Below are 27,458 nucleotides of genomic sequence, written 5' to 3' on the forward strand. Positions count from 1 at the left end.
CAGGTACTACTGTAATGTCATGCAGCATGGAACTTGGCCAAGAAAAAGCCATCTCACTGTATTCTCTCAACTTTATTCCATGGCACCGTCAAAGATTATTTGGACAAACATTTCATGACTCTGTCCATAGGAGTCAACGCCTAGGGGCCGTGGGGCCATCAGCCCCTATATTAAAATATTTGAGGGAGCCGGGCCCCCACAAAATTGATTGGCATTCCCATTCAAATGGTGTGTGTGCACAGCATCATGTGATCGATTATGCAGGACTGGGCTTACCTGCCCCCCCCTGCAATATTTTATTCAAGTTGGCACCCCTGACTCCTCCATCCCACCTTTTGTCCTGACACTTGTACATCAGTATTTATTTTTACTTCTGACTCTGCACATGTCTGCTTGCTCACTGGTCTTTGCTTACAGGCACCTTCTTCTGTTCTAATTTTGCATGGGCTCAGTTATTTCATCATTTGAGAGATGTCTTTTTAAGCTTCTCTTCTGCATGTTTATTATCAACATATTTCACTCTGTAACACTCAGCTTCCAGATTGTGTGTGTGTGTGTGCACACACAAAGAAATATGTTTTTCTTACGAGCTCATCTACAGAAAAAAATATATACCAGGCTGCTTGGTCATAATGCAAGTGCTAAGCTAGATGTACAGGAAGCAGTCCCCACAAACAGTGAAGTGTGTGAGACTTGCACATGATTCATTCATGCGGGCTGAACAACACATGGGAGCCCTACTATGATCCTGCTGTTTGGATTGGGAACAGATTTGCTGTGTAGTTTTGCAGGGATTCAACCATTTATGGGCTCCGACAAGGTAAAAAAAAGGTAAAGGACCCCTAGACAGTTCAAGGCGACTATGGGGTTGTGGCGCTCATCTTGCTTTCAGGCCGAGGGAGCCAGCGTTGGTCCACAGACAGCTTTCCAGGTCATGTGGCCGCTTCTGGCGCAACGGGACACTGTGATGGAAACCAGAGCGCACAGAAGTGCAGTTTACCTTCCCGCCACAGCAGTACCTATTTATCTACTTGCACTGGCGTGCTTTCAAGCTGCTAGGCTGGCAAGGAGCTGGGACAGAGCAATGGGAGCTCACCCCATTGCGTGGATTCAAACCGCCAACCTTCTGATCGGCAAGCCCAAGAGACTCAGTGGTTTAGACAAATCCCCATGATGTTAAAAAGGCGCTTTTTCCCATTTTTTTAAGGAAGAGATATTCAAAGTAGCATCCACACTCATTTCTGACCCCAATATGTCCGATTAGGAAGGCACATCCCCATGACCACCACTGTAATCCAAATATATAGATATAGATAAGTAAAATGAGACAATTTCTACAAGCAACTCACATTCTTTGGACATTCCCACTTCAAAGCACTTCTGTAGTCTGCAGTACTGGCAGCGGTTCCTAGTGACTTTATTAATAACACAGTTCTTATCTCGGTGACATGTATAAACCATGTTCTTCTGAATGCTCCTGCGGAAAAAACCCTGCAATCAAGCAGAAGGAAAGAAAGGAATGAAATGAAACCTCTCATCATGTTGAAAGTTACTCTGTGAAGTGACTGAAATGCATGCAACACTATGACTAGGTTTGATAACCTTCAAGGCTTTATGAAATATTCAGCATCTAATATGATGACTTCACAACATGGTAAATACCGTTTAATCAAAAATAAACAATGCTATTTACCAGTAGGGGGAATGTAGCCCAGTACACAGAGCAAGGATTCAGAAAATAGAAGGAAAAAAGAAAGGTTCATATACTGTGTTGGGGAGGGGGCATTCTGCAAGAGCTTAATAGAGGAACAACAAAAATCACCGCCTCCATCAGGAAGATAGCTTGTGGCACAACCCAGGACCTCTGCATTAGTGCTAAACTAAAAGTACATTGCATGAATTTCCATTTTGTTGACGCCTCCAGGTGACCAGCCATTGATTCACATGGCGGCAGCATCCCCTAGGTTATTTCAATGCCACCTGGCTGAATGTATGAACCAGGGCAAATCTTGTTTATTTGCTTGCAGACATTTGGATACCAGCAACATAAAGAGGAAGGAAAAAAAAAACCACATCATGGTGGTGAACAGAAGAAAACAAACAATAAATTCACACTCATAAATAAATACAAAAAAGTACAAAGCCCAAAACAAATGACTCCTGAAAGAAAGCCAGGATGAACTGGTGAGTTTTAACCGGGTGCTGAAATGCTAATACTTTAAGTGCCTGCCTTATGTTCATTGGGAGCAAATCCCAAAGGGAAGGTGCGAATACACTCATGTCTGAGTGGACATAAAACGAAGCCTCGAAGTGTACAACTCTATTAAGAGCATCTCTCCTGAGGATCGAAGCGACCGGGCAGAGGTATACAAGGAAAGACATTCCCAGAGATAATCTGGTCGCAAGGCTTTATATGTCAATCGCAGAACATTAACGTTATAACACCCTAGTTTATTTTATTGTTTTAAGAAATAGAAAGATCCAGTTCTGAATTCAGCAATAAACTTTGTAAACAATGGATTCTCTCGACTGGCAAACGAAGCAAGACAGTTAGCTGCAATAGGATGCCTGCCTGTATTTAAATTATGGAGCCACACTGTGGCCTTTTATACTTTTCACAACGCCACGTATTTTTAAAACCAGAAAGGGGAACTATTTGATCACAGCAAAGATGGAGAGGCAGCTGACAGTTAGTTCAACCAAAGCGCAATGGCTATGGACTAAGGAATGGAAGCCATGTGACAGGTCTGAACCCACAGCAAAAATTTCAGAGTGAAATACCTGTTGTGCAAAGCAGTGGAGGCAGGGGGAAGAGATCACATTTTGGGGGAGGACATAAACAATACAACATCATTTCAGTGTTGGCACCTGCCTCATTTTAGGAATTAGTTTGGCCATTTAAGGATCTCAAAATGATTGTTTTCAGTGTTTCACAACTAAGCAAGATTCAAACCACGCACAAAAAATCTATAGCAAGGTATCAAATAAAATTAAATGTGACTTCTCAGGTCTTTCTTAATTCTGAAAGGTTATTGTTATGTACTGAGTCGAATAGGATCCAATTTGCATCAGTCTGATTGGTCCTAGAACAATAGGATTCAGAACGCAGCAGTCTGATTGGTCCACAGAAGCCACCCAATCCAGCTCCAGGTGGAAGTGAATCCGCAACCTGATTGGCCTACAGGAGAATCCCGGAATTAGCCAATCACGTGGGGCCCATTGTGTAAATAATGTACATAAAGCAGACATTCTGGGGGTACTTCCATTCCTCCTCACCACTATGAGCTGAATAAAGAGCATGAAATCCACTCTCGACTCCGAGTATATTTCAGTTATCTGATAAAATAATTTCTTCTTGCCCATCTGTGTCTGAACTGAGGATTTAGTCCTTCTGAACAAATACCATGGCTTGAATTCCACAAACCATTTGAGGTTTTCGTCTCCTCCTTCCCACTGAAGCCCCATAAAAGATGCTGCTGAGAGCTGGAGGACCCTCCAGAAAGGTATGCAGTACAACTATGGGGGCTGCAGCTGTGGGTGGGGGTAGATAATTAATGGTAATAGGAGACACCCAACTTGCATGAATGGAAGAGTCCAGCTTGTGCAAAGGGGATATTTGGAACTAAGTCCGTGCTGTTGCTGATATTATAGGGAAGTCGGGCAAGAAAACATTTAAAAAAGAAATGAGCCACCCTATCCACAGAACACGGGGAACAAAACCCACTATATAATCATTACAAGAAGGGATACTCGACCCATTTGACTTGCATTTATAGGTCACCTGTTCAACAGTTGTCCTCTTAGGCTACGAGACCCAGGCAACCCTTTTAATTTAATTTAATTACAATTGCTCAATTACAATTGCTCAAGAAAGAAAATGAGAAGGCCCCTCTCACTTACAGGAAGAGGTTGGATAGGCGAGTACTGATGTCTTCCTGTTCCCCGTGGTTGCAAATTGATGAACAACAGAGGGAGACATGCATTTGTCCCTTTGCTTTAAATCAACAAAATTACTTCCATGCAAATATTCCTGTGTACGGAACTGGCAAGTGCAGAAAAGGTGACCCACAATATAAAGGTTTCCAAAGACTTAGAAGATCCAAAGCATTTTTATACTGTGTGGTGGGACTTTATCATTTTTATGAATACAACAAACCTCTAGTGCCCTTTGGAGACAACAGTGTGGGAAACATGGACTTCTATGTTTCCACTAATGGGCAGCTCCTCACAGCTTCTGATTTTGTTGACAAGAAAATGGATATGTGCCCCCCCCGTCATTTCTGATATTTTAAAATTTGCTTTTGTTTATATTTCTATCTTACGTATCGAAAATAATAAAAGATTCCCTTTCATAAGATAAATTGTAACAAACAAAATCAAACTTATAGTTTAGCACAAAAGAATAAAGGTTGCATCTCATGGTGAGGGCTGGCTCATGCCATGAGGCAAGCTGAGGCAACCGCCTCAGGAGGCAGGATCCATGGGGGCAAGTAGATCTTTATTCCTCCCTTGTTCTTGGTGTAGTTCTTCACTCACTCCTTCTTTCCTGGTGGGGTGCAAGGCCGCCATTTTGTGACTTGCCACCAGGTGCCAAATGTCTTGGGCCGGCCCTGCCCTTGGTGGGCCTTGGAGGACAGAAAGCAGGGAGGCCAATAGTAGATGGGGCCAGAGCCAATAGGTTAACCAAATGCCAGTCCTCCTCAGAGCAAATCCATTGAAATTAATGGATGTAAGCCAGGTTCAGTAACTTTCAATGGGTAGGACTAGTATTTGACACAACTCAATGTCAGGCAGAGCTAATTTGCCCCCATACTCTTCCCTATAAGGGCAACACTGAGATGGAGGAAGCTGACAGGCAGAACCGCCTCCTGGACAGGATGTGAGTAAGGCAAGTGACTTAGTCCTGTCCATTAATTTCAGTGGGTCTACTGAGAGTATGGGGGGGCGCAGGTGGCGCTGTGGGTTAAACCACAGAGCCTAGGACTTGCCGATCAGAAGGTCGGCGGTTCAAATCCCTGCGATGGCGTGAGCTCCCGTTGTTCAGTCCCAGCTCCTGCCCACCTAGCAGTTCTAAAGCACGTCAAAGTGCAAGTAGATAAATAGGTACTGCTCCGGCGGGAAGGTAAATGGCGTTTCCGTGCGCTGCTCTGGTTCGCCAGAAGTGGCTTATTCATGCTGGCCACATGACCCAGAAGCTGTATGCCAGCTCCCTTGGCCAATAAAGCGAGATGAGCGCCGCAACCCCAGAGTCGGCCACGACTGGACCTAATGGTCAGGGGTCCCTTTACCTTTACCTTACTGAGAGTATGACTAATATTGAATAGAACCCTTTGGATCTCTCACCCAACTCTCCTCTATATTGAGTGAGATACAGCCTAGGCATCTCACTTGACTGTCGGCACTGAATATGCCATGCTTGTCGCAACATTAACACCAGGAAGGATTTACTGACAGAGGTATTAGACGGCCGTTGGGAGGTGGTGGACTCTCCTTCCTTCGAGGTTTTTAATGTTGGGTGAGCACCTCTCATGAATGTTGCAAGTTTAGATTCCTGAATTGCAAGGGGTTGGACTGAATGACCCTCAGGTTCCCTTCCAACTCTACGATGCTATGATCTGAAGTTGCCAGCCGGCAAGCAAGAAGGGAAAGTACACAAACAAGGGAAAGGTGCCAGGAGAAAGGAATGGAATGGTGGAGAAACACCATACAACTAAGCAGAAGTAAAAATGTGCAGAATTTCGCTTGGCCTCTGCTGCTCAGTTCCCCTTGGCTTAATTCCAAGCAAGGGAATGTGACAGCCCTTATTTATTTTATTTCTTGAATTTATATCCCACTTCCCCTGCCCCCCAGGAGCTCAAGGAGGCATACATGGTACTCACCCTCCTCATTTAATCCGCACAATAACCCTGTGAAGTGGGTTAGGCTGAGGGGCAGTTAATGGCTCTTACCACTATTTTGAAAGCCCACTGTTGATGAGAGGGTATCTCATTAAAGCATCCCACGACAAGGGAAAAGCAATCTCTTTTTAGAAAATGACCTTTGAGGTTTATAATGCATAACGATTGGAAATCTGAATACAAGATAAGCAATTGTATGAATGGGATCGCATTAAGGGTAGCCAAATTCTGTGCGATTGCCATAAAACTTAGGGAACAAGCTGTGCTATCATAATGATTAAGGCCTTAAATGATAATTTTAGGTTATATGTTAGTGACCAAGATTTAATTTATATATTTTTTAACTGTTGCTATATCTGTATTGTCCCGGTTATACTTAATTGCAAATTCAAATGTATCCCTATCGTGTTTTATGACTTACTTGATATTGTATGTGGGCTGGAACTGGTCTGTGACCGAAATAATAAAATTCAAATTGTATTAATGGTTACTTTTTATTAGATGTTATTGAGATTAGAAGATATTTTTCATGACTTTGATTTTTTTTTGTAATTTAAGTGGGTTTTTTAAAAAAAATGTATTTTAAATAGCTTAAACCTGTCCTGGGACCTTAGGGTGAGGCGGTGGGTATTATTAATGAATTAATTAATTAGGGCAGGACTATTAAAGAGATCATGGCAAACATGTGTTCCCAAGCTTGTATTTCCTGATGTACTGCAATGAAGAAATATTTGCAGGTGAAAAACTGACAGGTGGGAAAAGGGAGTGTTTAACGCTTCCTATGTCTGCTGATTCTCCCCTCAGCTATTTTCCAGGACATTTTTCTGGTTTCAGCTGGGAGCGGATAAGCTAAAAAAGCAAGGTGGGTGGGAATGGACTAAAAAGACACCATTTGCTCAAGAGAATCTGCAAGCAAAGAGAGGTGTTATGGAACTATTCTACCGCCTGGTAATTCTTCCCAGCAATTGTACCTCCACATACTTGGTGGGGTCCCAGCTCACTCTGCCTTGCAGCATCCCATCCCAAATCTCTCCAAACCCACTTTTGCAACCCATGGTGGGGCCACAATATTGATTGGTATATCTGAAATTCTCTTCCAGGAAAACTGCCCATGCGAAGAGGGAACACATAATTTATTATCTATAATAACAATAATTGTAATGATATAACGCCTTTAAATTAATAGCCATCAGGGTATGAAGTCTCATATGTTAGGTTTTTTTTTAAAGGACCCATTTGCCCACATTTTGCTCTATTTATTAGTGTTGAGCACTCTTACGAGGGATAGATTATGCCTGTGAGGCATAAGGAATTTACATGAACAATTCTCATTAGTGTTAATGGGCGCTATAGCACCCGTATAAATCCTCTTTGATAGGAGCACTGGAGCTGCCCACACACACACACACACTGCAAGGCTATTATCCTTGCCATGCAAAATCAAATACACTCAGCAAGCAAAAATGTGTTGTTTTACTATGGCCTGCACAGAAACCTAGAACTGTAAGGGTACCCAGGGTCATCTAGTCCAACCCCCTGCAATGAAGGAATCCTGTCTGCAGCTGCCCCTGGGTGGACTCGAACTACCAACCTTCTGGTTAGCAGCCAGACATACTGTCTCATTGGGCTACCGGGAGGGGGGGTGGAGAGAAGAAAAAGAAAATAGCAGTGGTTCCTTCTAGCATGCCACCCACCAAACATTTCATCGGGAGAGTGCCGGCACTTTTTATTTAATTTACTGAATGAAGGAGCAGTGCTAGGAGCCAAATTAATTTGGCGTTTTGAAATTTTCACTTTGCTGCTTCTTTTATCAGTTTGCAAATGCAATTCCTGATGAATAGAAGCTTGCTTTTTTTTTTTTACTGTCGGTTCCCCCCCCCAACCCACCCACCCCCTTGCTCAGCACAAAACCAGACTTGACTGAAAAGCTCCTCCCTCTCCCCTGCCTCCCCCCCCCCAACATCTTCTTATCTTAACGGAAGATGGATAGAGTATCATCCTGGCCATGTCGCATTAGGTGTCCTCATTTACAGATTGCGAGAAGGAAAGAGGAAGAAAAAAAAGACGACTCGTATAAATTATTCAAAATCTATTGTATCAGTGTGTGTTCTCTGAGCATTCACCACTGGCAAAGCAGACAGATTATTTTTCACTTTTAATTGTGTTGATACCTTATCTGCCCCATTGAAAGTGGAGAATGGTATGTGAAACCACATGTACCCGGCGAGCAAATAAAGCCAGTTACTAGGTCTATTATTTAAAGCCAAAGTAACCCATTTAGACAATGTTACTTTAACACAATGCCAAAAAAAAAAAAAAAGAGGCCAACCTTGTTGCTATTTACTTTTGTAATGCTTGTCTATTGCTATGTCAAACATGAAAGAGTTTAGTTCAGGGATAGGTTGCTTAAAGAAGATCTGAACAGATTTAATAACCAGTGTCACAAAGGACTTCAGAATGCCATCTGGGTACAAAGGAAGTCATTGTGTGTATCACTTCCTCTGTGACGCTAAGCCAAATGTCCCTTTGCTCAGAATTCAAGGGCGTTTTAAAGGATTTCAAATCCTATGGAATGCATTACCTTAATAGCAAACGCTATTAAAACAACTCCGTGCATCTATACCAAATCACACCATTGCTTCTATTTTCTACATGGCAACTCCTATGATTTAAAACCCTCAGTTATCCTCATGCTGTGTTTCAAAAGGAAATATGGCCTGATAGGGGCTTGATTTCTTTTGTTTTTAAATCACAGGAATGTGCTGTCCGGCATGCGGCATGCCTCATCTTATTGACGATGGCAGATAAACAAATTCAAGCTGAGATTTTTTGACTTGCAAGTTAGCTGTTGCTATGTGACTTAAGGAGAAAAGTAGGTTGGTGAAAAAGCAAGCGTCTGCAGGTGAGAAGCTCACTCAGCAAGCTTCTGTTGACGGCAAGTATCCACCCTTCAGAGACGCGGGTGAGCCTAGGACTTGCCGATCAGAAGGTCGGCGGTTCGAATCCCCGTGATGGGGTGAGCTCCCGTTGCTCAGTCCCTGCTTCTGCCAACCTAGCAGTTCGAAAGCACGTCAACTGCAAGTAGATAAATAGGTACTGCTCCGGTGGGAAGGTACACAGTGTTTTCGTGCGCTGCTCTGGTTCGCCAGAAGCGGCTTAGTCATGCTGGCCACGTGACCCGGAAGCTGTACGCCGGCTCTCTTGGCCAATAAAGCGAGATGAGCGCCGCAACCCTAGAGTCGGTCACGACTGGACCTAATGGTCAGGGGTCTCTTTACCTTTGCCTATCCACCCTTCTAGATAGACTACTGCACTTGCACCACCTTGCCCCCGTGATCGAGGGGGCCCAGGGGCACAAGACGTCAGCACGGCATGTGCGAACACCCCGCAGCATGCTGATGTCACGCACACACGACGTGGGACATGCTGACATGTTGTGTGGACACACCACAGGAATGAGTGCCCTATGATTTGGAATGGGGGGCGGGCTTGGCCCCCATAGCCCTCCATACTTGGCTATCGTGGACTACTGACAAATATAGCTTTTCTGCATTTACAAAGAATAGACATGCCTGAATGTCATGTAACATGCCATATTAGAATATTAGCATAAAATACCCATACAAATCTACACATACACTCATTTTCCAAGTGCTTATGTGCTTATGTAAGACTCATTTAGATCGACGTGGCCTGCCTGCTCAATGGGACAGTTACACAATCTGAGCCAAAAGGGAGATTAGGAAAAAGCTTTGTCTAAATTCAGACCGGTTAATACTTGCTCAAGGAAATTCTCCATCCATCTCTTTAGACAGATTAGGGTTGCCAGGTCCGGATCTTGAAATGATCCCTGTATCTTGGAGAGTTGCACAGAAAGCAGAATTCCTCTTGGTGTGGCCTCTCTCCTCACTGACTGAATTTTGCCTTTAATGTAATGATGCTCCCAGAACAGGCTAGTTGACTCTATGCTCGGGGAAGGGTGGGGAGAGAATTGCAGCAGCGGAAGTCCCATAAGTTGTCTTTCAGAGTACACTTGAATGCAGGGAATGGCCCCCGAGACAAACTGCAACTTACCTGCGGAAGGATTGGAGACTGCAGGGTGTGTTCCGGTGGTATGTTTCCACATCAGACATGCTTTTACGAACCTGACGGTGCTCGCTGTGAATCGCGATGAAGGCATTTACTACGTAAAAGTTGCTATAGGACCACGATTTCAAAACAAATCCTAAGGTTAAAACCTTAGGAGAAACCACACCAGAGCCTTAGATCTTCACTGCAGGCCCTTCTCCAAGTTCCCACTCTGAGGGAGAATCAAAGGACGGTGATATGGGACAGGGTCTTTTCAGTTGTGGCTCCATGTCCGTGGAATGCTTAGAGCTTTTGATGACATCTTTTCTGTGCTAGGTAAGCACTGACCTTTCTTTCCAGGGGTTTGATAAGACTGAGATAGTGTTGTGTTGTCACTAAAAAGGTAAAGGGACCCCTGACCATTAGGTCCAGTCATGACAGACTCTGGGGTTGCGGCGTTCATCTTGCTTTATTGGCTGAGGAAGCCGGCGTACAGCTTCCGGGTCATGTGGCCAGCATGACTAAGACGTTTCTGGCGAACCATAGCAGTGCACGGAAACGTCGTTTACCTTCCCGCCGGAGCGGTACCTATTTATCTACTTGCACTTTGAGGTGCTTTCGAACTGCCAGGTTGGCAGGAGCAGGGACCGAGCAACTTGAGTTCACCCCGTCGTGGGGATTCGAACCGCCAACCTTCTGATTGGCAAGTCCTAGGCTCTGTGGTTTAACCCACAGCACCACCCATGTCCCTGTGTTGTCACTAGCATGCTGCCAAAGCTTCCTGGGGATGTCATGAGGGCTGTTTTGCTTTGCTTCTACGGCATGATGTATTTATAATCGTGTTTTTAAATGTACTGTAAGTTGCTTGGAGACCTTCAGGTAACAAGCAACTAATAAGTCTAATAAATAACTACGTAACTAAATAATATCATGGCATACATTTTTGTGGACGACAGTCCTTTTCATTAGATGCACGAAGTGTTATCCTGAGTTACAGGAATATAGGCAGATGATTTGAGGGTGGTGAACAGTAAGGCCAGAAGAAAATGAAATGCAAAAAAGTACAATTTTGCTGATCATGTAATTAATAAAATATAGTGGTACCTCAGAAGTCGAACGTAATCTGTTCCAGAAGGACCTTCGACTTCTGAAACGTTCGATTTCTGGGGCACGGCTTCTGATTGGCTCTTGCAATCAGAAGAGCCAATCAGAACCCGCTTGTCTGCTGCGTCAGACGTTCGGCTTCCAAAAAGCGTTCAAAAACTGGATCACTTACTTCTGGGTTTTTGATGTTTGGGAGCTGAAACGTTTAGCAATGGAGACGATCGAAAACCGAGGTTTAACTGTAGTAGCAAATCACAAAACAGCTGTTAACAACACAGACACCCTGCATTGGAAAGCCACTTAATGCATACAATGTGCTAAAAGTCTCCATTCAGTGATACATTTAACCTCTTGATGTATTGTTATGATTCAGAATGTTTGCCTCAGAATGGCCACTCCAAAATCATTTACAGAGCCTCGTGGAAGGTTAAAACATTTCTCTTTAGAAACTATGACTTTTAATGTTATGGTATTCATATTAATATCACCAGATATTAATAATTTGAAAAATGATGTGTGCGCACACTTTTCTCTTGGCCTTTTAAGAGAGCAGACCATTAAAAAAACCAAACAGGTCAATCGTTAATGATCACTACATCACCAAGCCAGGGAGAAACCACATCTGTAGAACTTCGGCCTGTGTGCAGTTGCTAAAGATACAACAGCCTGCTTCCTGTTGTGTTTTTCCAGAAAAAACCCTGTAGTAACTCAATGTGCATGGTATTGTATAACTATGGTTTTAAAATCTTCCACTTCCTTCACTTTCACTGTTTTACATACAAACAGCATAGAACAGGCATGTCCAACAGGGAGATCATGATCTACCAGTAGATCACTGGATGTCTGTGGTAGATCGCCAGAAGATCACTGGCTCCCCCCAAAGAAGCTCATCAACTTTGGCTCCCCTAAAAAAAGCTCAGCAACTTTCCCCATCACCCCTAAAAAAATGGGCTTTTCCTTCCCCCTAAAAACGCTCAACAACTTTGACCTGAACCTCCCAAAAAGGGGGTAGATCCCTGCCAGTTTTTTACTCTGTGAGTAGATCGCAGTCTCTTGGGAGTTGGCCACCGCTGGCATAGAACATTTTGTTATGAACAAATAACTGAGTAGTTTTCCTTCCTCCTTTTTAAAGCACCAAGAAATTCTGCTTTTCTCTCTCTTTTCTAAAGCAGTCTTACGTACTCCGAAGTCAGTCCCAATGAAATCAGTTCCCATCTTTTGACTCTATTTGCTGTGACTTCCCAGGCCTGAGGCCACGCACTGCTAACATATTCTTCAGAAGGCATTTGGAATAACATTCACCCCCTAATTTGGTATGATGCAGGAGAAATGCTCCAAACACAGTCGTACTACAAATATGAGTCAATTTTTATTTCTTTTTACAAATGATACAAGAAACAAGCTCCCGTGTCTCTCTTGGCCAGCTAGCAGAAAGACAATTACAAGTGCATTAACCAGCTCTGCAACAGGGAATAAAACTGAATTGTATCATAGACATCGACAAGGTTCGATTGTGAACTGTCAATACTATATTTGTAGCAAACAACTTCCGGAGAAATGCACTTTGCCTTTGCCTATAGCATTCCTTCTGACTGTGTTTAATTTAAGCAGTGGTGTTAAGTTCAGTACAGATCAGGAACAGTCACATGGGAAGAATATATGCACTGTGTTTTACCACATTGAGTCTGCACTGAAACTGCACCACATTAAATCTAGTGTGCTGCTGCTGCCTCCTTCTCCTCCTTGCTAGGGAAGGATATATAACACCAAAAGGATAAATTAAGTGACTCAGGAGCTAGATTTCTCTTAAGTGCAAATTTCTACCTTGTCAACTATTCCATAATAGGCTGATAAGGCAGCTGATGATAATATATAGTGCACAAGAGCCTCTAAAACTAAAACCAGGTAGCGATTCACTTAAAATCCAGCATCATCTATCCAACATTTAACAGCACTTGAAAAAGAAGCATATTTGTGGCATCTGAAGGTGAAGCAATGTGTGGTTTCTTGGGTGCTGGGTAGATATAGAATTTGCCATGGATGGCTAAGCAGCCAGCGATGCTAACCATAGTTAAAGTAGGTAAGCAGAGTTTCTTCCTCTCATCTGAAATTCTGGTTAACCAGATCCTTAATGCCAACATGACGTGTTTCTCACAACACAGTATGTAACCACAAGACAAGTGGCAGGAATTTTCACTCCAGAGGGGGAGGGAGGAGCACAGGATGCTATGGGCTACTTCAGTTTCAAAAGTGGTACATTTACAGCAGCCCTAAGTACAGTCGTACCTTGGATCCCGAACGCCTTGCAAGTCAAACGTTTTGGCTCCCGAACGCCGCAAACCTGGAAATGAGTGTTCCGGTTTGCGAACGTTCTTTGGAACACGAACGTCCGATGCGGCTTCCGATTGGCTGCAGGAGCTTCCTGCAGCCAATCAGAAGCTGCGCCTTGGTTTCTGAACGTTTTGGAAGTCAAATGGATTTCTGGAACAGATTTCGTTCGATTTCTGAGGTACGACTGTATATACATTTGTAAAGTTAGACCTTAGGGGCCATCCAAACTTGCTCATTTCACAAGACTGCTATGCTGGCATGAATGAACTACTCTCTCACGTAATGTAAAATGAAATTCCCCATCTGAATCTGACTAGAAATGGGGGTGTGCTGCCAACCTAGAAATCGTCTCTCACTCCAAAGTATAAAATTCACAACTTTATGGTCAAACGAAGCATATTTCACCCTCCTTAAGCCAATTCCACTTCCACCTCACTTCTAAGTCCACAGTCAGAGTAACAGTAATTTATCATCAGTTATAACACCTACACTTTTCTAAGCACTGTGCAGAGATTAAAAGGGAAGGCAGACGCTTCCCACAGAAAGGTCACTTTCTCCACATTACCATTCTTCCCCTGCGATGCACAATAGCAGGAGAGCATCGTGCGGCTGTAGCACAGCTATGTCTAACAAGGACCAAACATAAATGCAGTGGCAAACAATCGCCAAGAGTAAGACGTGAACTAGCTAAAGGTAAAGGGACCCCTGACCATTAGGTCCAGTTGTCACCGACTCTGGGGTTACGGCGCTCATCTCGCTTTATTGGCTGAGGGAGCCGGTGTACAGCTTCTGGGTCATATGGCCAGAATGACTAAGCTGCTTCTGGAGAACCAGAGCAGTGCACGGAAACGCCGTTTACCTTCCCGCCAGAGTGGTACCTATTTATCTACTTGCACTTTGACATGCTTTCGAACTGCTAGGTTGGCAGGAGCAGGGACCGAGCAACGGGCGATCATCCCGTCGCGGGGATTCGAACCGCCAACCTTCTGATCGGCAAATCCTAGGCTCTGTGGTTTAACCCACAGCGTCACCCGCGTCCCATAGATGTGAACTACTCTGAGTTAAATCAAAATCCATCTGAATTTTGAGACACTTGTCTACAATAATAAGAATATTTGGGGGGAGAAAATATGAGTTCATGAACATACAGGTTCTTCAATTTTCCAAAAAACTTTCAAATAAGTATTGATAAAAGGAGTAAAACAACAAGAAGAACACACTTCTCTCTTTGCAAAATCTGCTAAAATACTTGAAACTCTTTGGAAACACCAGATGGGAAACTTCACTAACTTAATATCAGTAGGAGAGATCTGAAAGAAGCTCTGATCTAAGAAAGAAGGAAGACCCCTAGACCTCTGCATGCCAAATACAGCGATGAATCATCTTTTCTTTAAAAAAAATATATTCAAGACACTCTAACCTAATTTAGGTAGGGCTAGACCTCTAACCCACTGAACTCGTAAACTGTCACAATCTGCAATTGTGCTCCAACCACCAGCTAGCACTTTTCCTGTAGACTATCCACTGTTAACTGCTCTTCGTTTTTCTTCCTCCAGGGCCTCAGGATTTATACCACCAATTAAGACAATAATGAGTGCCCCAGGCTGACCTCCCAGGAGTAAGAATTAATTAAGCACAGTATTTCTTACTAAAGAATGACACTTTCCCAAACCATTTATGTAGCTGCTCTCCCCCACGCACCCACCCAGATATTATTGCATTCCCATTCCATACTCCCAAATTATTATCTCCAAACTAGTGCAACATTTCTTCAGTGCACATTTTCCCAGCACACTATAAAGTTTTACATCTTTTGGGTTCAAGAACACTTAAAATGAATTTAAGTATACTTCCAAAAGCACCTGGTTTTTTAAAAAAGGAGTGTAAAGCAAAATTTGGTAAGCAGATGTTTAAGTATAGATGAACAAATTACATTATGATCCAGGGTCTTTTCTCAATGTAACTTGTTTAAGCCCTCAAGCCACTGAGCATTTGTGGAGTTATTTGAAACTCATGACGCCTTCTGTTGCTTTTTTGAAATCTGTCTTTGGTGTCGTCGTCCCCCCTTCAATCATTTTAGGCTAAGGGCTGCTAAGGAAAAGACAGATTTAAATGTGTAGATTTGTTAAAGACTTGGACATCTCCCACCTTCACTTCAATATAATTTTGTTCACTATTTCTCAGGGGAGGCAATACAAATTATGATGAAGTAACAGCCCAATATTATTAGAACAACCTCAGTCTTCAGAGCATTGTCCCAAAGAATATCTCACCCTATAACAAAAAGCAGAGTAAAGAAGCAACTTATCTGAAAAAACTTTGACTTCCTTATACTCCTTAATACCAAATGCAGCAATGAATCCTTTCTTCTTCAGAAAAATAAATAAATCACTGCACTCTAATCAAACTATACCGGCACTACTGGGCTCATAGAAAAGAAGGATAAAAATGCTTAAGTTCATTACCCCTCTGTAAGCCACACAACATTTTTTTCTTTTTAGAACTATTTAAGAAGTAAAGAAGTAATAAAATGGTGGGGTGGATAGCTTACTCTCAACATATCTCCAATGAAAATAGGGATGTCCAGAGGAAAAGCGGGACATTCCAGGATCAAATCAGAAACCAGAACAGCTTCTGTAAATCTGAGACTATCCCTGGAAAATAGGGTCTGCTATTGAGGCATGGAGGTGCTGCTGTTCATTATCGCCTAAACATACCAACGGCTGCCTTGTCTTTTGGTCAAGTATGGCTTATAACAGATTTTCTGTATTAGTTCAGTAAGCTGTGCCCTACAGGCTGACAACAGACAGGCTATGAAGTCAAATCAGCAACGTGGGTCGTTTGTGGGATCCATTTAATGAAGAAGCTGCTTCAACCCCATTAGCTGCTATGTTTTTTAGGAAGCTTCCTCAAAAACCCTTTTAATTTGCAACAGAAAGTGCTTGCCTTTTACCAGTCAGTATTTACACACACAACACACAGACTACCAGCCAAGCAAACTCATGTTCTGGTCATGCACGCTGCAGAGCCTGCAGCACTCATCGATTGTAAAGGAACTAATGAGATATATATGCAAGATCAATAGGCAAAGAAGCAAGTTAGAATATTTCTTCAAAATAATGTAATCAAACAATTAAAGAGTTCCTGTATGCTACATGTGTAAACAATCACCTCACTGTACGTGTCTTAAGGATCTCAGGTCCAAACTACATGTTACTTTGCCTACATATTTGTGCCTTTAAAAAGTGCAGGGAATTTTTACACAAATTTCCAATGCTGGGGGCCTCTCCTGAATTGGGATCCTAACTTTGTGACCTTTGCTGTGGGTTTGATCTGCATCAGGCTCTCCACTCCTGCAATTTGTGTGGGATGGGAAAACTTCAACTGAAGCCCCCCTCAAAAACAAAACAAAATGCCCATTGCAGTGTGGGGTAGCCCAAACTAGACCAGGACTACAGCGGGAGGTAAAGAGTTAAATCCTCCTACTCCCATCCTGGAGTCCTGATCCACACTGGCATTTTGTGCAAACAAAACCGAACAACCTTGCATTTAAAGGCACAGATAAAGTCATGGGAAAAAGTAAGTGCACCCTCTTTGAATTCTGTGGTCTTACATATGAAGATATAATAAACAACCATGTATTCCTTAAAGGTAAAGATAAAGGGACCCTTGACCATTAGGTCCAGTCGTGACCGACTCTGGAGTTGCGGCACTCATCTCGCTTTATTGCCGAGGGAGCCTGCATACAGCTTCCGGGTCATGTGGCCAGCATGACTAAGCCGCTTCAGAGCGCATGGAAACGTCGTTTACCTTCCCGCCAGAGCGGTACCTATTTATCTACTTGCACTTTGATGTGCTTTCGAACTGCTAGGATGGCAGGAGCTGGGACCGAGCAACGGGAGCTCACCCTGTGGCAGGGATTTGAACTGCCGACCTTCTGATCGGCAAGTACTAGGCTCTGTGGTTTAACCCACAGCCCCACCCGCATCCATGTGTTCCTTAGCAGGTATTAAAATTATGTAAATACAACCTCAGATGAATAGTAACACATGACATATTACACCGTGTCATGATTTATTTAACCAAAATAAAACCAAAATGGAAAAGTCAGAAACTAAGTACACCTTATGATTCAATTGCTTGCAGAACCACCTTAAGCAGCAATAACTTGAAGTAATCGTTTTCTGTAGGACAGTCTCTCACATCGTTGTGGAGGAATTTTGGCCCACCCTTGTTACTTCCGTTCATTGAGGTTTGCTGACATCTGTTTATGCACAGCTCTCTTAAGGTCTAGCACAGCATTTCAATTAAGTTGAGGTCTGGACTTTGACTGGGCCATTGCAACACCTTGATTCTTTTCTTTTTCAGCCATTCTGTTGTAGATTTGCTGGTGAGCTTGGGATCCTTATCCTGTTGCATGACCCAATTTCAGCCAACTTCAGCTGTGGGGCAGGCGGCCTCGCATTTGACTGCAGAATACTTTGGTATACAGAGGAGCTCATGATTGCAAGGTTCCCAAGTCATGTAGCTGCAAAACAAGCCCAAATCATCACCCTTCCACCACCGTGCTTGACAGTTGGTATGAGGTGCTTGTGCTGATATGATGTGTTTGGTTTTCGCCAAATGTGGTGCTGTGTGTTATGGCCAAACATCTCCACTTTGGTCTTGTCTGTCCAAAGGACACTGCTCCAGAAATCTTGTGGTTTGTTCAGCTGCAACTTTGCAAACCTAATCCGTGCTGCCACCATGTTCTTTTTAGAGAGAAGAGGCTTTCTCCTGGCAACCCTTTGCAACAAACCATACATGTTCCATCTATTTCTAATTGTATTTTCATGAACTTTAACATTTAACATGCTAACTGAAGCCTCTAGGGCCTGAGATGGAACTCTTGGGGTTTTTTTTGCAATTTCTCTGAGCGTTGCACGGTCTGTCCTTGGGATGAATTTGCTGAGACGTCCACTCCTGGGAAGATTGGCAACTGTCTCAAATGTTTTCCACTTTTGAATAATCTTTCTCATTTGGAATGATAGACTTAAAATTGGTTGGCATTGTGTTAAAACACACCTGAATGCTCCAGACCAGCAAACTGCTAAAACTTCAGTTTTTATAGAGGTTGGCACACTTACTGATGATCAATTAAGCAAGCGCATTTGATTAGCAGCACCAGTCTGCTACTTGCCCTCTTTAATTCCTATGGAAGCAGTAAGCGTGTACTTAGTTTTCCACACGTTTTCTCCATTTTGGCTTTATTTCTGTTAAATAAATTATGACATGGTGTAATATATCATGTGCTGTTGTTCATCTGAGGTTGTATTTACCTATTTTTAAGATCTGCTAAGGAACAGATGATTCTTATTACGTCTTCATATGTAAAACCACTGAATTCAAAGAGTAAACATTCTTTTCCCCATGACTGTATGTAACAAAAATAATGACTGTATGTAAAAAAAAATGTATTTTTGTCCTCATATGGCATAATTCTTTCTACCATGTTTTGAGTTTATATGTAGTCCACAGAGACGTGTATATTTTTCTGACAGCCTAGTCTGAATACTTTATGTCAGAGGTTTTCAACCTATTTGGCTCCACAGTTCCCTTGAACAACTACATTTTTTTCTGAGGCACCCCTGTGGGACTCAGGAGCCCAGTTATGGCACCCTTGCCTGCAGAGCAGGCATCCTCTCACCCTTTTTCAAACACCCTCCCTTGTGGAGTGTTCCCTTCATATGTTGCCTCCACCTACCAGGACAACCAACCAGCAAAAGTTGGACGGCACTATGTTGGCTGCCCATGGCACTATGTTGGCTACTTCTCTCACTACTTAGAATAAAGGACTGAGAGTGATATCTGATGCATATTTACTCTTAAGTCCCATTGTACGAACTCAAGTTCACTCAAGTAAATGTGCATAGGACTGCAGTCTGGGAAAATGGTCTAAAGCAGGGTTTCCCAAACTTGGGTCTCCAGCTGTTTCTAGACCATGCATAGGCAAACTCGGCCCTCCAGATGTTTTGGGACTACAACTCCCATCATCCCTGACCACTAGTCCTGTTAGCTAGGGATCATGGGAGTTGTCGTCCCAAAACATCTGGAGGGGAAGTTTGCCTATGCCTGTTCTAGACTACAACTCCCATCATCCATAGCTAGCAGGACCAGTGGTCAGGGATGATGGGAATTGCAGTCCAAAAACACCTGGAGACCCAAGTTCAGGGAACCCTGGTCTAAAAGCACTTATAGGTAATTCCACTTCTGCTGGTTTGGGTCTTCCCAGTAGTCCCAGAATTTGAGACCACACAGGAGCCTCATGTGTTCAGGCTTCTCTGGAGGTAGAATGGGATCCAAGTGTGTGAAAATGGAAGCAAAAGCAGCTTTATCACTTATGCTTCTCTGGTACTTCTATCTTTTTTAAGGCGGAAATTTTAGTGTGAGCTGATGCATACACAATGATGGTCACTTACTCCCTAATGTAAATTCAGTCTCATTTATTCAGGAGAAAGCTACCAAATACATTTCCCACATTTAGATTTGTGGCCATTTAAGATGGATTTCAAACCCAAACAAATTTGCCATGCCTGTTCATGAGGGAAGCTATTTATGTTAACAGCCTCACTCCTCAAAGTGCTGTTCTGTCACAAGCCCCATTAAAACTAATGGGGCTTGCACTATCACAGTGACTTGAGAATTGCAGCCTATGGCTTTTTCTAAACTAATCGGGCAGTGGGAAATGACAGCAAATGACATCCACTCCTACTTTAAGGGTCCTCTTCACTGCCAGGGAAAGTAAGCTGTAAATGTACATCTGCCCCAACATGATTTAGATTCAGGGGGCAAAGGAGTCCATCTTTAATGATCAGAAGAAAAAAATAAATGCGGCTGCAAAGAATGTTGCTTTGCAAATCTTGAGCTCCTGGGCCCACAGTGAAACGTGGAACACATTGGATTTCTGAAAAGTTTCTAGTATCTGTAGAACCTGATCATGAGACAAAACGTACAGATACGATCCTTCTTATTTAGGGAAGAAATTAAGTCAATATTTTTTTTACTTTGCATCCACCACCCTTGGAAAAATCCTCACCTCTCTGGAGAAATTCTTGCAGACACCCATGTTCTCCATCCCTGATTTAAATAAGCAAGGGTTTTCTTAGGAGAGCAGGAATTTGTTTAAAGATGTGTAAAGAGCAAAATGAAATGACAGACCTCTGGTCAGTAAGTAATCATGAAGAAGAACTGAGCAAGTGGGAACACAGGTACCTATGGGACCGCCTCTCCCGGTATGCCCCACGGAGAGCCTCAAGGTCCATAAATAGCAACACCCTAGTGGTCCCGGGCCCTAAGGAAGTCAGATTAGCTTCAACCAGAGCCAGGGCCTTTTCAACACTGGCTCCGGCCTGGTGGAATGCTCTGTCTCATGAGACCAGGGCCCTGCAGGATCTGATTTCTTTCCGCAGGGCCTGTAAGACAGAGTTGTTCCGCCTGGCCTTTGGCTTGGAGCCAATTTGATTCCCCCCCTCTTTCTTTTTTCTTTTTCTTTTCTCCTCCTATGATGAGGCTGAATTTTAATGTTCTAATGTTGTATTTTAATCAACATGTTTTTATTATTGGTCTTGGCTGGGGAGGGCGGAGTATAAATAAATTATTATTATTATTATTATTATTATTATTATTATTATTATTATTTAGAGGACTGGGTAAATTATAGCTGACATCAAGAGACACATGTCATAAACTTCATTTTCCCCTTTTCTTTTCAAGGTATCATCAGCCCTGACATGGAAGAACTTTTCTCAAAGCAATGGCAAATTTTCTCCATGAGACCTATTTCTAGAAACAAAGAAGACAAAGTCAGGTCTGATGATTTTAAAGCACTATGATGATTTCTGGCAGTTCCCTTACTGCGAGAAGTGAGGTTACAGGGAACCAGGCAGAGAGCCTTCTCGGTAGTGACGCCTGCCCTGTGGAACGCCCTCCCATCAGATGTCAAGGAAAGAAACAACTATCTGACTTTTAGAAGACATCTGAAGGCAGCCCTGTTTAGGGAAGTTTTTAATGTTTGATGCTTTATCATGTTTTTAATATTCTGATGGGAGCCACCCAGAGTGGCTGAGGAAACCCAGCCAGACGGGCAGGATATAAATAAAACAACAACAACAACACAGCCTGCCACTGTCTTTGAACTGCACCAAGAATTACAGCATGCAGTATGTATTTGCTGCTTTGTAAACAGAATGCTTCAGCCTGAAACACCAGGTCAAATGCTGTTAAAGTTGGATGAAAGCTATTCTTAAACAGTGATATCAGAACGTACAAGCCTAGCAATTGGAAATGTGCAATGATAAGGCAAACAACAGAATATTATGCTCATTCTATGCTGTACCCTTTCCTAATCTGTCAGGAAACTGATGGCTCTTCCCTACAAACGGAAAGCCTGAGGTCATATTTCAAGCCAGGGAGAATGCCCTTGGAATATTTAGTAGTCCAATATGGAATTCAATTTTGTTGGCTTGGAAGGGAACCGTGGCCAGAGGCAAAATGACCGGTCTGTAGACATGACAAGGACATTGGGTGGTATTCTAGTTCAGAATTTTGATTTTTCTTAATTTCCTAGCATGGATGAGGGATAGCTGATGGGACAGAATCTGGTTTAGAGTTCAAAACTTTAGACTTCTAGGAAAGCATCTTCACAGATAAGGAAGACCTTCCCATCAGGTCCTGCCCCTATAGAGCAGTTCCCAGGACTGAAGGTCCTGCCCTCGGCCCTTTCTAAGACTCCTCCTCTCTTGGATGCTTTCTCAGCAATCTGCCCACCTCTGACCTCTGTTCTGCTCTCCAAATCTTGCATGCTCTTCGAGACCAGGGGGGAGGGGAGCTTCTCACAGCAGGAGAGGGAGACCCCCTGGATTCTTCAACAATCTCTTGATCCCCCTCCTCTGCACTGCTCCCTGTCGCAGGTTCCTCCTGTTCACTAACCCGTTATCCCTTCAGCACCTCCTCCCAATCTTCTCCCTTTGACCTCTCCTCAATGTCCCATAACCAATCCCCAGGCTCTGAGCCTTACTCTTCTGGACTTTCCCTTAGGGGTTCCCCAGCTGCCGCCTCCTACCGCACCTCATTGTCCAGCCAGTCCCTGACAGTGTCTGGTTGCAGCATGATCAGGTAACCCAACCAATTGGTCCTCTTCTGATTACTTTTAATTCCTATCATTTCCATATACAGTGGTGCCTCGCAAGATGAAATTAATTCGTTCCGCGAATTTTTTCGTCTAGCGAATTTTTCGTCTTGCGAAGCACGAAATCCCATAGGAATGCATTGAAAATCAATTAATGCGTTCCTATGGTCAAAAAAAGTCCAAACAAAGCCAAATTTGGTACAACAAGAGTTTATTAAGTGCTCTTTAAAGTCACACATACTGTAAAGAGCATTTCAAAATTCAAACCCAGAAATTTTTTTAAAAAACAGCAGAGTGGCCCAATGGTCACAGAAAATCATAAAAATGCAGGAAAAAAAACAAGCTTCCAGATTCTTGCAAACCCCTCCCCAACTGTTCCCCCAGCCACCCAGCACACAGAAATTCAAATCCAGAATTTTTTTAAAGAAACAGCAGAGTGGCCCAATGGTCACAGAAAATCATAAAAATGCAGGGGAAAAAACACAAGCTTCCAGATTCTTGCAAACCCCTCCGCAACTGTTCCCCCAGCCACCCAGCACACAAATACAAATCCAGAATTTAAAAAAAAAAACAGCAGAGTGCCCCAATGGTCACAAAAAATCATAAAAATGCAGAAAAAAAACACAGAAGCTTCCAGATTCTTGCAAACCCCTCCCCAACACCAAGTCCTTGAATTCCAAACACCCCAACCCAAAATCCAAAACCCCCCAAAAAAGTTTTAAAAGCTTAACTTACCAAATGGCTGCAAAAGAAGTTTTGGAAAAGCTTCAAAAATCACCAAAGTCTTTAAAAACCTCAAAAAAGGCTACTATGTACACTGCGTTCTATGAGTTGCTCCTCGAAGTCAAGTCGCAACTGTATTAACGGTGTTGAGAAAAAGGAAACAAACTTGCAAGACGTTTTCGTCTTGCGAAGCAAGCCCATAGGGAAATTCGTCTTGCGAAGCAGCTCAAAAAACGTAAAACCCTTTCGTCTAGCGAGTTTTCTGTCTTGCGAGGCATTCGTCTTGCGGGGCACCACTGTAGTAAAGGTAAATGGACCCCTGACCATTAGGTCCAGTCATGGCCGACTCTGGGGTTGCAGCGCTCATCTCGCTTTATTGGCCAAGGGAGCCGGCGTACAGCTTCCGGGTCATGTGGCTAGCATGACTAAGCCGCTTCTGGCGAACCAGAGCAGCGCACGGAAATGCCGTTTACCTTCCCACCAGAGCGGTACCTATTTATCTACTTGCACTGGTGTGCTTTTGACGGCTAGGTTGGCAGGAGCAGGGACCGAGCAACGGGAGCTCACCCCGTGGCAGGGATTCGAACTGCCGACCTTCTGATCGGCAAGTTCTAGGCTCTGTGGTTTTACCCACAGCGCCACCTGCATCCCTTCCATATAGTAGACACCTACACACACACAAAAAGTACTTACTTGGCTGCATAGAGAGGCATCAAACACAGACAGACATGTAAATTTGCACAGCCCTTTCGCTCCGAATGCAGCAACATGGTTGCTTTTGACATCTGTCCTAGGTGAAGCTTTATTAACAAAATATTTCATTGGGGATTCCGCTTTTTTGTTTAAGATTGACACTGGTGTGGGAAACCACTGTGTTTTGAATTTATGGCCGTTTTGTCCCCTAACCATCTACAAGAGACAGAGAGGCACCTCTGCTGTGAAAACAAATTTGCCGGCTCCCACTACAAAAATGTGAGCATCCTTTGTGCTTCCTGCAGTTTTCTCCCTCCTTTTTTGTCTTAAATTGCTCTAGGCAACTTTGCTACATACACAGCTTGTGCCAGAAATCCAGGCCGTGTGTTGCGACCAAAGGAATGTCGCCTTCTAACTGCTTAGAACAAGGGACAAGGCTCTAACAGACAGCTGAATCTGCCAGAGCATTGGTTGCTCCTATTCACCAGCACAATGCTGGCATTATTTGGGAAAGCAGACCCACTACATCCAAAGCCATCCCCCGCCCCAGTCTTTTGCAGGCTGCTACAATGAAGAGTAAAGTCAGTAGCAAAGAGTGGGGGCTTTCAGGAAGAGCTTTACAACTGCTGAGACCAGCGTTTTAATTCCACCCCCCCCCTACAAGCTGAAGGTCAAAAAGCGGACCAGAATAAAACAGCCTCTGGAACACGCTGTCTCTATCTAGGATATTAGCTTGACACAGAATCACAGAGTTGGAAGGGATCCTTCAGGGCATCTAGTCCAACCCCCTGCAATGCAGGAATCTCAACTGAAGCATCCATGAGACGGCCGTCCAACATCTGCCTAAAAACCACTAAGGAAGGAGAGTTCACCACCTGCAGCCAAGTCCACTCCACTGTCGAACAGTGCTTACCATCTGAAAGTTCTTCCTAATGTTTACTCAGAATCTCCTTAGCATATTAGAATATGGTCATATTCTTTCCAACGCTAAATGGATATGCTTGTGCTTACAGAATAGGAGCTGCCCAGAGTGGCTGGGGCAACCCAGTTGGATGGGCAGCATATAAATAAATAAATAAATAAATAAAGCAGGAGCACTTGGGTTGCATGCATCAGCACCCAGATCATGAATGGTAGGGATTCATGAACGATGTTACATGCATATAGGGACGCGGGTGGTGCTGTGGTCTAAACCACTGAGCCTCTTGGGCCTGCTAATCAGAAGGTTAGCGGTTCAAATCCCCACGACGGAGTGAGCTCCCGATGCTCTGTCCCAGCTCCTGCCAACCTAGCAGTTTGAAAGCACGCCAGTGCAAGTAGATAAATAGGTACCGCTGTGGCGGGAAGGTAAACGGCGTTTCTGTGTGCTCTGGCTTCCACCACGGTGTCCTGTTGCGCCAGAAGCAGTTTAGTCATGCTGGCCACATGACCCGGAAAGCTGTCTGTGGACAAACACCGGCTCCCTCTGCCTGAAAGCAAGATGAGTGCCACAACCCCATAGTTGCCTTTGACTGGACTTAGCCATCCAGGGGTCCTTTACCTTTTACCTTACATGCATATGCAAACAATGGACCTAAATGCAAAAGTCATAGCTCAGTGGTAGAGCATTTGCTTTGCATGCAGAATGCCCAAGGTTCAATCTCTGGCATCTCCAGTGAGGGCTGTGACTGCTTCCTGCCTGAAACCCTAGAGAGCTGGTTGGACCAATGTTCTGACTTCCTGTTTTCCAAATGACTTTTCTCAGAGGCACATTCCTTCAGCCCTTCCTACAAATTACCTTCTGTACTAACCCTGATAATGGGTGAGGTAGTGGATAGAGTGTTGGGCTAGCATCTGGGAGACCAGGGTTCAAATTCTGATTCAGGCATTAAGCTATTTGGGGAGCAATGATCTTGAGGAAGTACTTGTTCTTCAGTTTACACTACCTCAGAGGGTTGTTGTGAGAATAATGTGTGCCACCTTTAGCTCTTTGGAGGAAAGGCAGGAAATAAACATAATAGAAAAATAGCAAATAAACAGGGCCCACAAGAAAGCACAGTTCTGCTGATTCCCTAGGAATGAACACGAAGTTGCAGTTTTCAAAAATCTGCCGTGCTTTTGGGAATCCTAACTTAAAAGACAGTTTTTAACCTTGAAGATGTACTAATAACTCACCAATTCACTTCTTCCCAATGATCTAATTTGGATATTTAAGCAATCTGGTGTCCAACATTTTCAATACATCCTGGTAAACTGCGGGCATATTAATGTCAGGGATTGAAAAATAATACAATTTATTCCTAGCCATTATTCACACAGCCTCATTAACACCATATGGCGTTTTATTGCAGGTTTTAAAATATTCCATGCTCGGAAGATAGAGTTGCACAAAATCAGATGAGAATAGGCTGTAGGGAACAGCTGAAGAAGAATTATTGTCGATGAAGATGGGGTTAAGGAAGGCCAAAGGGAAAAGTGTTTGGTGGAGCAAAAGAAGGAAATTCTCAGTTCGGAGGGATTACTGCAAGACAAAGCGACTTACGACAAGATCTCAGGGCGAGGGGGTGGGGGAAAATGATACAGAAGAGGTTGAGTTAATCAAGATGAGAGAAGACCAATTTGCTGACAAGTGCTTTTGCGGAGAGCCTGAGCTATGGAGTATTTGGGTCGTGATAAAGCAGAAGAAGCTGCTCATATCCTTATCTGAAGTCAATGAGAGTGTTTCAATTGACTTCGCCAGGCGTTGGACTAGCTCCTGAGAATGATTACAGGTGCATGTCAATGAAACAGCAAGGCTGCCAAGGAGGTAATAGAACTGCTTGCGGAAATCAGAACCAAGGAAGAGTCTCTGCATTTTCAGCTTTTAAGGGAGTTTACTTGACTGGAGATGGGATTACTACAGCTCACGGTCTGCAAAAGCATCACAGAAGCATAGGATTTGATAAAATTCAATTTGGAAGAAAGAGGTATGGCAGGAATACACTAAGCGCAGAGCAACCTGCAGGCTCCAAGAATTATCCATCTACATACAGTGTTGGCGAAGAAGGAGCAAAACAAGAAATGGATGCAAATCATAGGTAGAAGAACACGAAGAATTATGCAAAATGGACATGCATCAGGCAAGAGGTAAAAGGAATCTCTGCAAGGTTCAGTTGGTGCAGGCATTTGGGAAGTGTGGGCAGGAAGATAAAGGATAAAAAATACATGCTATTTTTTTATGCTATAAGATTGTATGTTCCAGGCTGCTATCCTATGCCTATTTAGTTGGAAGTGAATTCTACTTAACTCAATGAAGCTTACAATGCATGGGATGCTACTGCTGGACACATCAGTTGTCATAAACTGATGAAAAATTGGTTTCAGTCCAAATAGATTTACCTAGACACCTACCCACACCCAAGTGATCTCTGTGAGATTACAACTACCTGTTGATCAAAGAGACAGTAAGATATTGACTTTTTAACCCAGCCTAACGGCATCAAGGACAACAGCAAATC

At 43.4% G+C, this 27,458-nt stretch overlaps 1 protein-coding gene across 13 annotated transcripts in view; it reads right to left on the reverse strand.

The window, feature by feature from the left end:
* RARB (retinoic acid receptor beta) overlaps positions 1–27,458 on the reverse strand; it is a 341,400-nt gene that overhangs the window by 49,328 nt on the left and 264,614 nt on the right. For all 13 annotated transcript variants that reach the window (XM_083578114.1, XM_083578115.1, XM_083578112.1 and 10 more), the window contains one exon: positions 1,350–1,491. In XM_083578114.1, the coding sequence (XP_083434240.1) occupies positions 1,350–1,491 (142 nt within the window). The remainder of the gene's footprint in view (positions 1–1,349; positions 1,492–27,458) is intronic.

This window comes from Podarcis filfolensis (assembly GCF_964270895.1).
Source record: "Podarcis filfolensis genome assembly, chromosome: 12".
NCBI lineage: Eukaryota > Metazoa > Chordata > Lepidosauria > Squamata > Lacertidae > Podarcis > Podarcis filfolensis.